Source organism: Solanum pennellii, chromosome 7, assembly GCF_001406875.1.
Source record: "Solanum pennellii chromosome 7, SPENNV200".
In the NCBI taxonomy this organism is placed as follows: domain Eukaryota; kingdom Viridiplantae; phylum Streptophyta; class Magnoliopsida; order Solanales; family Solanaceae; genus Solanum; species Solanum pennellii.
The window spans coordinates 2207791-2219510 of record NC_028643.1 but is presented as its reverse complement, the minus strand read 5'-3'; the positions used below and the strand labels follow the sequence as shown (position 1 = coordinate 2219510).

The 11720-nt window shown below is 37.7% G+C and overlaps 1 protein-coding gene across 1 annotated transcript; it reads left to right on the top strand.

Moving 5' to 3' along the window:
- Positions 1-215: 215 nt before the first annotated feature.
- LOC107026002 lies at positions 216-9875 on the top strand. The gene is made up of 9 exons (XM_015226820.2): positions 216-3766; positions 3860-4047; positions 4159-4230; positions 4373-4525; positions 4669-4832; positions 5320-5467; positions 8825-8947; positions 9243-9330; positions 9435-9875. The coding sequence occupies exons 1-9, from the start codon at positions 682-684 to the stop codon at positions 9650-9652; spliced, it is 4239 nt and encodes a 1412-aa protein (XP_015082306.1). The 5' UTR covers positions 216-681; the 3' UTR covers positions 9653-9875.
- Positions 9876-11720: the final 1845 nt, after the last annotated feature.

The window sequence follows — 11720 nt, the reverse complement described above, 5'->3', positions numbered from 1 at the left end:
ACCATTATAGGATTATCTAAAATTGGATTATTAAAATGTTCCTTTCAACTTTTTTCTTTAAATAATTGCTATTTAAATCCTTTCACCAAATTGACTAAATTTTCAAAATTACAAACTCTTCTGCATGAACTCTTCCACGTGGCTTTTCCCCCATACATCACTTTTCTCTTTCTCATTTCAATTTCTTTTATAAGAAAAATTAATATATTTTTTAATTTTCTGCAATTTTTTTTTCTTCAAGAAATCGAAAATTAAGGCATCTTCCTCTTCCATCTCTAGATTTTGATAGCGACCTTTTTCCCTGCAAAATCTCTCAAAAAAATGAGAAAAAAATAAAAAAAATTGTATCTTTTGGGCATATCAGCTACAGAAATACAGAGATTAGCAAGAAAGTGCTGTTTTTGTTCATGTTTCCATCACTTTCTTGCTGGGTCGGTGCGTTTTTTTGAGGTAATTTTCAGTTTGTTGTTGTTGGTTACTGAAAACTCATGTTTCTTGAGTAACCCTTTTGATTTGCTTGTATTTGGGTGAACCCCCATTAGGGTTTTATTGGAGTTTCGTAGTATTGAGTTTTCTTGGTTTTTGTAGTAGCTGAAATGTAGAGAAGGGTAAAACCTAAAAAAATAAAAATAGCAATTTTAGGTTTAGAAAAAAAAAATCCAATTTTGATTTGTACAGATTATGGCTTTTGATCAAAATTCAGTACCCAAAGATTTGAGGCCGTTGAACATTGTTAGGACAGTGCCCGAAGAATCGGGTATTGCTCCTGTGACTACATCTGGTAGAACAGTTGAGGGGTTTTATGGTAACCTGACCCGGGATGTTGGAGGTAGTCCTGGAACTATACAGGGGGTTTATTACCCTACTACTGTAACGGATGCCGGGTTTGTAGGTTTAGGTTATACCAATGCTGGTCCAGGGGCGGCTGGATGGGTCCCACAGGTTGTGGCTTCGCAGCCACCGGGTGTTGTGAGTGTTGGTGTTATGAATTCAGGTACTGGGTCGTCGCAGAATTTGCATTCTGTGGCGCGGGTTGCAAGTAATGTGTCTGAGCGTGCTAGTGATGATGGTGGTGATGGTTCGGTGTCAGGGAGAAAAGTTAAGTTTTTGTGCAGTTTTGGGGGGAGGATAATCCCGAGGCCGAGTGATGGGGCATTGAGATATGTGGGTGGACAGACTAGGATTATTAGTGTTAGGAGGGATGTGAGTTTTGCTGAACTGGTACGCAAAATGGTAGATACTTGTGGGCAGGATGTGACGATTAAGTACCAGTTGCCTGATGAGGATCTTGATGCACTTGTGTCTGTTTCTTGTCCTGAAGATCTGGAAAATATGATGGATGAGTATGAAAAATTGGTTGAAAGAGCGTCCGATGGGTCAGCTAAATTAAGGGTGTTTCTGTTTTCGGCTTCTGAGGTGGAATCATCCGGTTTGGCGCAATTTGGAGATCTGCAAGATAGTGGACAGAGGTATGTCGAGGCAGTGAATGGGATTAGTAATGGAGTTAGTGGTATTGGCCTTACTAGGAAAGGGAGTAACGCTAGTGCTGGTTCCACCCAGAACTCGGAATTTAGTGGCGCTGAAGCCGTGGATGTCTTAGGTCATGGTCAAGGGGAGCTTAGAGCTGTACCTTCTTTTGACACGCTATCACCTAGTGGGACTTCTGCTACCTCTCAAGAACCTTCTTACAGATTGGTGTCTACAGATGCAAATCCTGCAACTCATGCTGATGCTTCTATCTCTCCAATGACCATTCCATTAGTTGTTCCTGGGTCTGTGCCAACCTTATCTGCTCAGTTGGAGCATGGGTTAGAGAAAACTGTGCCTGTCACTGCACAGCAGCAACAAATGGGTTATGATATGCAGCAAACAGGAGTAACTTATCAAGGGACTACAGCATATTTCCCAGCTTATGTGGATCCTCAGAGGGAGACAGTAAACCGTACAGAGTATGTTCAGATCCCTTCTCAGATGGGATTCCCAAGACAGCTTTTGGGAACTGTTGGGCCAGTAATGAACCAGCAACATATAATTTCTGGTGGTCCAACTCAGAAGTTTGTCCCTGCTCTTCACATGACAATGGCTCCTTCTGGTCATGTCAGTATGAATCAGAACCTGGTTGCCTCACAGATTCAGCCCCAACATTTTAGGTTAGAACATTATCCTGCAGAAGGCACATTGGGGCAGAGAGTTGTGCAGATTCCTGTTGACCAAGGGTACAATGCTTATCAGCATCACGCCCCTCCTGCAGGTCTTGGAGGAGCTTATGGATGGCACCATATTCCACAAACACATCAGATGCCACTTTCTGAAGGCCAAGTGCCTCAGCCACTGGTTACTGGTTCTGAGGCATTACCCAGGTTTGATGACTGTCTAATGTGTCAAAAATCGCTGCCTCATGCACATTCAGATACAGTAGTGCAAGAGCAAAGAGAAATTCCTGCAAGCTCAGTATCTGACTTTAATCCGGTGTATCATAGCCTTCGGTTGGATGAGATGGGGCATCCTATTTACCGAGCTGTTACAACTGGAACCCTGGGTGAGCCAGCTATTGAACAGCAGGGAGCTGCTGTTGGGCAAAGAACTGGGGGTCAGATAGATCATGGAGGTGGAAAAGGTCAAGGTGAGGTAATTGGAAGCTCACAAACTGTTGATAAACAGTATGAATATGATAGAAGCCTCCAACAGCCTGAGTTTGCAGAGCACCAAAAGGCGTCAGTTCCCCCCCAAGGTATGATAGGGTTAACAGGTACGGTGCAACCACCTTATGGAGTTTTTGTTGGAGCTGTTCCTCAACCATGCCATGGTAATGCCACTGAGCAGCTTCTGGTTCCATCACAGTATCAGGTTAAACAGGAAGTTGCTGCGAATAAACCAGTCAGTAGTGATTTACTTAAAGTTGGCAGTGTGCCTGGTCAAACACTGGATAACTTAAGTGGTGAATCTCCCAAGAATTATTGTGGAACCGCACCTACCATGCTTCCGAAAGAAGATAATATAGAATCTCTTACAGCTTACAACCATTTGAGACAAATTGAGGGAAGGATGGAAAATCTCCTGATGCACCCCGCTGAAATTTTAGCAAATAATGAGCAGAGTAAGCCAGCTGTTGATAATTTTAGAAGGGAAGACATCTTGAATAACAGAGTACAACAGTTTGGTGGGAGGGAGGTATATCCAGGTTTGGTTACAAGTAACGTGAATTCAAATGAAATACCTGTTCCACATGGGAATCCTTTCTTGCCCAACATTCAGGCTGCAGAAGGGTATGAAGTCTCTCAGCACCTTGTAATGACAAATCCGGGTGTGCATGCACAACCAAACTATGGGGTTAATCACTTGATTCCCAGTGAAGTCTCTCCCCATCTAACTGCCCTCTCTGCCCATGCAACAGAGAGAACTCCAGCTATTGCTGAACAGAAAGATGGGGTTCAACATTTCCAGCCAATGGTGAGTCCTACTACTGCAGAAATGACCATACTCGATGGTACCTCACCGTGTGTACAGGAGAATTCAAATTCTTTATATAGCAACCAGGATCCTTGGAATTTACATCATGATTCTCATTTCCCTCCTCCTAAACCTAGTAAACTTCAGCTAAAAAAGGAAGCTGTTGGCACCAAGGGCGAGAATCGTTTTGGCAATACCAATGAGTTGCCAACTACTGCTAATGGTGGATTACAAACACAAATTCGGTTGGAGGATGGAGCTTACCTTCCCTCTGGTAATACAGATTACAGTTCAGATCAATCATGGTCCAAGAAAGGTGAGAAGCTTCGATTTTTCTGGAATTCAGTATTGGTAGGTCATCTTATATACTTGTCGTCCTAACGTTTTCCTTTCCTATTTGCTATTGAAGGCTCAGAGGAGGAAATGATCAAGCAAGAACTTCAGGCTGTTGCTGAGGGTGTCGCTGCTTCTGTTCTCCAGTCATCAACTCCATCTAATGCTGACCTTTCCTCACATGGGAGGAGTGAGTCCCCATCTTCAAGTCAGCAGAATGTTGAAAGCATTAATGCCGGAAAGGACCCCAAGGATAAATTTGAGGTCTTAAATTCTCTCACACAAACAACAGCTGCTGCTATGCAAGTTGTTTGGAATCAGTTCCTTGTATCTTTTCTTTGCCAGTCTTGCTAATCAGAAGTAATGTTTGTTCAGGAAACTAAAACTAAATTTCCAGAGAGAGCAAATTTTGGGTTTCCTGTATCAGGTGGCATTGGACGCTTGCAGGTTCGACATTTCTTGTCCAGTACAATTCCCATAATTTGTAATACCTAAATGGAAAAGTGAATTTATCTTTTACTGTCACTGCCACTGCTATGTAGCAATTCTTTCATTTTCCCATGTTTTGAAAGTGCATTCTTGTGAATAGATTATAAAGAATGATGACCTCGAGGAGATTCGAGAATTGGGTTCTGGTACATTTGGCACTGTTTATCATGGAAAGTGGAGGGGTACTGATGTTGCAATTAAAAGGATTAATGACAGGTGTTTCGCTGGGAAAGCTTCAGAACAAGAGCGTATGGTTGGTATCTTTTTCCTCCTCCTTTCAAATTTATACTGTCTCTCGTCTTTATCCTCACACCTGATAATTTAACTAATTTATCCAAGATCTTTGCATCTTTTATCCATGTTTATAATATGTATGTGCTTATCTTTTTCATTTAGAGGGATGATTTCTGGAATGAGGCCATCAAACTTGCAGACTTGCACCATCCAAACGTTGTTGCCTTCTATGGTGTTGTGCTAGATGGTCCGGGTGGCTCTGTGGCGACTGTTACAGAATATATGGTTAACGGGTCCTTGAGAAATGCTTTACAAAAGAATGAGAGGTGACCTTTCTTTTTGTTATTGTTTTTGCTTGCATGCATTAAATGGAGTTACTGTTTTATTGGTAATTCAATCTTTACTTCCATATGAAGATATTTGTAATAGAATCCTAATTCGTAGTTACTTAATTTGCTTTTTTTTAATACCACTGAATTTTGGGTTAAACTTGTTTTAGGGTTGACCTCTGCTGTGGTTTTAGCGATTAAATAATTTGGTGGTATAAACTCATGTCTTCATGCATTTTTAGGGCAATGGTAGGTTAAAGGCCACATCATTTTCAGATGGACTTTTTTCAAGTGTGTCATGAGGGTAGGGTGGTTCCTGTAGTTACTTAGTGGTTGAGTAGGTTTCTTTCACGACATTCACCCTGATTTTGTGGGATCAGATTGAGCACATATAGTACTCTTCTGCATACAATAAAATTGTATACTATTTGTGGTGTTACACATAAACAATGGGATGACTAAATGCATCACGTACTGTCTTCAGGAATCTGGATAAGAGGAAACGCCTCGTGATTGCCATGGATGTTGCATTTGGAATGGAGTATCTTCATGGGAAGAATATAGTGCACTTTGACTTGAAAAGTGACAACCTGTTGGTTAATCTGCGTGATCCCCACCGTCCAATATGCAAGGTAAGTCATCACCGGGATATAGATTTATTTGTTAGTTGATCAAAAATGATGTGCATAAATGCTAAAGATTTAGTAGCCAATTATCTCAACAAGGGGAATAAGTGTTACATCTCTGTCGTACAAATGTTATTATATGTTGACATCAGAGACTAATTCAAGTTTTATGCACAGTTAGGAGTTTGCTGATGGTTAATTGTTCTACCTATTTTAGTAAAACATCACCTAATAACATTCTTGCAGTGGTTCTGAGTTCTCATTGAACTAAAGAAAGTAATTGAATGTTTATATTCCGTATTTGCAAATCTGCAATGGAAGCATTATTTTCTATTGAGCATGAGGTAAGAAGTCTTTTAAGTAAGGGAGTCCTAAGCCCAGAATGGGGCAGGTAACTACAATGAAAGATGTAAAGAGATCACAGCTTGACATTAATAACTGAATATTCGTTGTAATCTGATACCCAAGTATGACACACCTGAACCTGAAAGATCATCACTCTAATTGAGTAACATACTAGACTTGGAGGTCTTATCAAAATTTAAAGAAAGATTTAGAGCTTGGAGGCTGCTTTTGCATTTGAGGTGATGCGTTTATTACTTAACATCTCAAGAAGTTCCCAGCTTAAGCAGTTACATTGTAGTTTAAAACTGATAAACTTTGTATCTCCCTCACAAAAAGAAGCTGGTATTGTAATTTATGGTTTGAGATACAATAGATGATGTGCATCATTTCACATTGGGTGTAGTAGAACATCTTGATATAGTAGCCAGCCTTGAGATGGCGCCGAAAGCAAAAATCCTTCACTTTTTGGCTTTTCCAGCCTTCTAATCTTCCATGGCTTATCCTATAATTGAAAACAATTAAGTTTTATACCATTTGTCATAAAGTATGAGGGACCCCATCTTTAGAAAATGACATTGTTCATTCTTGCACCTGTTCTCTTCCCTTTTAAGTTAAATGTCCCTCCAAACTATTACTGGGGAAGGTGACCCATGATAGTCTCTGTGGCTACTTCACCCAGGTTGTGTACAAGGTCTATCACATTGAATTACTTTTTAGATCTTCCGTAGACCTTATTGCATTCCATCGGCATTAACACTGGATGTCATATACACTGGGTTTTTGTTTGAGACTAGCTGCGTGCTCCTGGGGTCAATGTTTAGGGGCTTAGAGTGGTTATGGTTTCTGCTTATTATTCAATATCAGATATGCCTGTGGGTGGACCTGCATTTTCTGTGTGGTCAAATGTAATGACCTGATGTGGTGAGGTAGAGATTAAATTCAAAGACCTCATTGCGCGAACCAGTTTGAGCAGGTAATTTTAAAAGATGATAAGAATATCATATGTAGAACTTCATCAAAGAACTACAGTATGTGCAGTAGGTTCAAAGCCTGCTGCAGACAAAAGTTAGGTATTTAAGTGGAGAAGGGTAGAGGGACTGGTCCGTTATCTATTGAGTTTCAAACCATGCGGTACTGGTCCTTGGGGAGTTCTTGCTTCTTTAGAAAACCTACAATAGGTGCGTAGGCGCCTTCTCTAATTCTTTCAGTTCAGAAAACCTGGATTGTGAATGAAATTTTATTTCTCCCGTGTCAAAAAGACCTCCATAGTTCAGGTTATATATGCCTGAGCAAAATAGGAAAAATTACTCTATACTCGAGCTAATGAGGCTTTAAGTTTTAGGTGACATCAGTTGTGAGAATGGACCTTGCTTTGATCTTAATTGTTAGATGTATCCATCTTCTGTTATCTTTCGGTGTTTTCCTAGAGGATTGTGGTTATATGAAGAATTTTCATATCTATGGATGTTAGGCACTTGTTGTCATGGTGACATCATCTTGGTTTGTGCTACTTAAGTGAGTGCTGAGTAACTAAGCCATTTTAAGGTATTGGAACATCAAGAGAGAAACTAAGTCGTCATGTTTAAATAAACATCCAAAGGAGGCAAAAACATTAGGGTGATTTCTTCCCATTTCTTCAAGCCTTGGTGGGCAAGGGTACCTGTGCGAGTAGGAGGTTGCAGTTATCCTGCATAATTAATTGAGGTGTGCGCAAGCTAGACTGGACACCGTACTTGCAAAAATAAGACAGAGAAATCAAGTTTTTTTCTATCCAAGAGTATTCAGGTTTTTGTATTTTCTTTTCCCATGCTTTCAACTTTAGCTTTTGGATGTCCTTAGGGGTTTGTTATGTTAGTAGGGATGGGATAGGCAAGGATATCCCGGGAGATAAGAAACAAGTATTGAAAGGAAATACAGGAGTGGAGAAGTCATGCTGAAATAACGGGGTAGAGGAACAGTAGCAACAACCAATAATATGTTAATTCAAGCAAAGGAAACAACATATAAAATTATTAAAGGTGTTGTGAGTAAATATATTTGGTGGCAAGAAATTGGCAGCATAGCAAGTTATAAATCCAAATTAAAAACCTAAAATTGCATTGTTGTCCAAATCTGAAGTGTAAGATGGTTACTAAATTTGACTGCTAGTTTCTTCCTTTTTTATATGATTGGAGTTCTTTATTTCTTTGTTCAACTATGTTTTGTTTGCAGTTTGTACTACTTTTTTCCTGCAATACACATATGTTCGCCTTTTCTTTACTAAAGCTAACGTTGGTTCTGCTTTTGCTTGTATCTCTGGAAAGGCATGGTCCTTTTCTATGCTTTTCTCATTTGAGGATTTGACAACAGTGATCCATGTCGCTGCCTGTGTTATTAAAAGGCGAAAAGCCTAAAGAAGTTGTAAGGTTTTTTTGGGGGGCTTTAAGCACAAATAAAACGTGGGTTTTAATAAAAATAAAATGTGGGCTTTAGTGAAGAAAGGCATTAAGGGAGAAAAATTACAAAGCTATATGTTTAGGTCAAGACGAATATTTATAAGCCGAATAATAAATATACAGGCAACACAATTGAAATTTTTATGATAAAGTGAAATTTGAATTGTTTTGTGCAGTCCCTCTAGGAATGTTAATTGGGAAGGAAAAGTATGCTCTAGAAACTTGATGATGACACATTAAGCGAGGCGAAGCGCTCAACATGTTTTGGGCCTCGCTTCATGGCTTAAGTGGGCCTTTGACAATACTGAATTCATCGGTACCATCTATGGCATTAGTCATATCATCATCATTGTAGTATTATTATCATCCTTAGTGTTATTATTTTTATTGTTGTTCGTGTAACGACTATCTTTCAGTTCTTGCCTGCTTCAGAATCCATACTCATAGTTGCTTTTAGGTTATCTCTTACCTTGTGCATAACACCTTCAAAAACACGAAAGCACCACTGAGAATATTAGAAGCTCCCGGCCATATTATCATCTGTTTCACTTTGGTACCGACTGGAAGTCTCTCCTTGTTTTAGGTTGGCGATTTGGGGCTATCCAAAGTGAAATGTCAAACACTAATCTCAGGCGGTGTACGAGGAACTCTTCCCTGGATGGCCCCAGAACTTCTCAATGGAAGCAGCAGTCTTGTCTCTGAGAAGGTATAAAAAAAATTTTGTTTTGTTTCAATTCGTTTGTCTGTTTTTGACTTGAAATGGATTTTAAGACAGTAAAGTGGACTCTTGAATCTTGTAGTCTTACTTCAATCTTGTAGTCTTAAACATGTCACGTGAAAGTTGGAACTAATAACTTGCCAATAAAGGTAAGAGGGAAGAGGTATTCTTTTCTGAACGGACTAAAAAGGAAAGTATGACAAATAAAGTCATAGGTAGGGGGTAATAATTCTACCTCCTTATCCCTGCTTGTTGACGCGTACTTTGCTGGTTGTGTTTGTAGGTTGACGTATTCTCCTTTGGAATTGTACTGTGGGAACTTCTTACTGGAGAAGAACCATATGCCGAATTGCACTATGGGGCTATAATTGGTAACGATTTCCAAATATTCTTTTCCATCTTCCACCGAATATTGTCCAAACGCCTTCTAAGTCAACAAACCAGTTCGAGTATTAACAAATAAAGCCCTATGCAGGTGGTATCGTGAGTAACACCTTGCGTCCTCCAGTGCCCGAGTCCTGTGACCCAGATTGGAGGTCACTCATGGAGAGATGTTGGTCAGCTGAACCGTCCGAGAGGCCTAACTTCACTGAGATCGCCAACGAGCTACGAGTGATGCAGTCTAAGATCCCTCCCAAAGGACAAAACCAACAATCATCTCCCTCAGCAAACACCAACCAAGCTAAAACTTAATTTTCTGCACTGTCCTTTGTAGTTGCTTTTTTTTCTTTTTTTTTTACCTTGATAAACTCAGGTATATAAATTAGCTCAAAGTAACACATAACATAGTTGCCTCATCTTTGTTTTCTGGTTTTTTTAGACTTCCATTACATTTTATTATTGACTTAATTAGGTGTTCCATTACTGACCAAATTACATCAAAATCAAAGTCAAAGTAACAGATCATTTTCTTCTCTCTAAGTTTGTTATGTAGGCGATTAATCAACTTGGTTGGGACTGAGGCGTTGATTAATTGATTATCATGTGTTTGTAATTGCGCGATTAGTGCGTCTTAAACCTTTTGAAAAAAATATGCATTTTTAGTGAAATTTTTGCACGTTAAATCTAATAAACATATGTCCATTTTCTTTGACTAGTAAAGTTCTAAATTATGATTCACATCACTAGGTGAATAAAGTAAATATTAGTATTGACTTGTTAAAATATATATATCTTTGATTAGACAAATCTTTTAATCTTCATATACTAATACTGATTTTTACTCCTTGTATTGGTTTACAAAAGTGATTTGTGGATGGGACCCTTGCACCTAACTACAATTATAGTTCATTATGTAAAATCATGAATTAATATTAACCAACATTATTGTTAATGAGTGTGATTAAAGATTGCTGGTGCTTGATTAATTAATTTAATTGATTCTATGTTCTATCCAAAAAGAAAAAAACAAGAAGCATATCCAATCTGGGAAAGAGTGACTAATATGAAATTTCTCTGTCGATGTGAAATTTTTGTGTGTGTATAAATTAACAAATGTTGGACCTCATTCGGCTTGTTCAGATACTTCTTCGTATTTTAAACTTTATTAGTGAAAGTTTTGATTCCGATAATCATATAATTGATGTAATTAATTATTGTCTTGTTACTTTTTACTTTGGAAAATATCTTACAACCTGTCCCACCACCTAACGGATCTCTTATCTTTTAGGACTAGTATATCAACTCTAATTATTCTTTAATGAACTTAATTTGATTCGACTATTATATTAGACTTGTTTATACAGTACATAGTTTTTTTTTTCTATTTTTAATTTATATTGCGAGTTTATAGGACTAATTAATATGGCTTTTATCATTTTAAGAGATTTAACCAACTCTGTGAATTTGAATTAATCTAAATATTAAAGATGATTAGGTTGTAGATATAAATAATAAGTAATTTTTGGTATCCAAAAAAAAAAAAGTCATATCCTTCAACGCGTTGTGAACACTTAGTTGTATTTCCCTTTTTCTTCTTAGCTTTCAATACTTCATTTATTTTCTAGTTAAAGTCTTATTTCTCTCTTTGAAGGATTAATGTTTTATGTCTCACCAATTCTTTTAATTATTTGTCCTCAATAAATAATACTATAATAATTTTTTTTTTTAAAAAAATACAATCATAGAAATATAGAATCATTAGATATAATAGCAAAGAGAATAGTATAAAATCTAAAAAACGTTTAACTACTTAATATTTTTTAACTCTGATCCTTAATCTTCATATTCTTTCATCAAAGGTTATCTCAATAAGTATTTCTCAATATTTTCGATCTACCTTTATATATAACCTTATACCCGTCCTGCCCCACAACTAAATACTAATCTCTCATACCTTAATTTGAGTATATTAGTATATTTTCTTTTCACATCCCAAAATTAATAACCATCTAGATTCTAATGACAATAAGAGAATAATATTACAATTAAGTATATATTTCCATAACAATTGACCATATAATATATAGGGATAATGCGCAAGTGCCCCTCAATCTATGTTCGAAATCTCAAAGACACATTAATACTATACTAAGGTCCTATTATTCTTCCTGAATTTATTTTATTAATAATTTTTTACCCCTTTTGGCCTACGTGACATTATCTTGTGGGCTCGACGTTGATTGATTTTTTTTAAGCTAGTGCCACGTAGGTCAAAAAGGGATAGATTATTACTTATAAAATAAATTCAGAAATAATAAGATCTTAATATAGTATAAGTGTGTCTCTGAAATTTCGGGCATAAATTTAAAGTATACTTGAA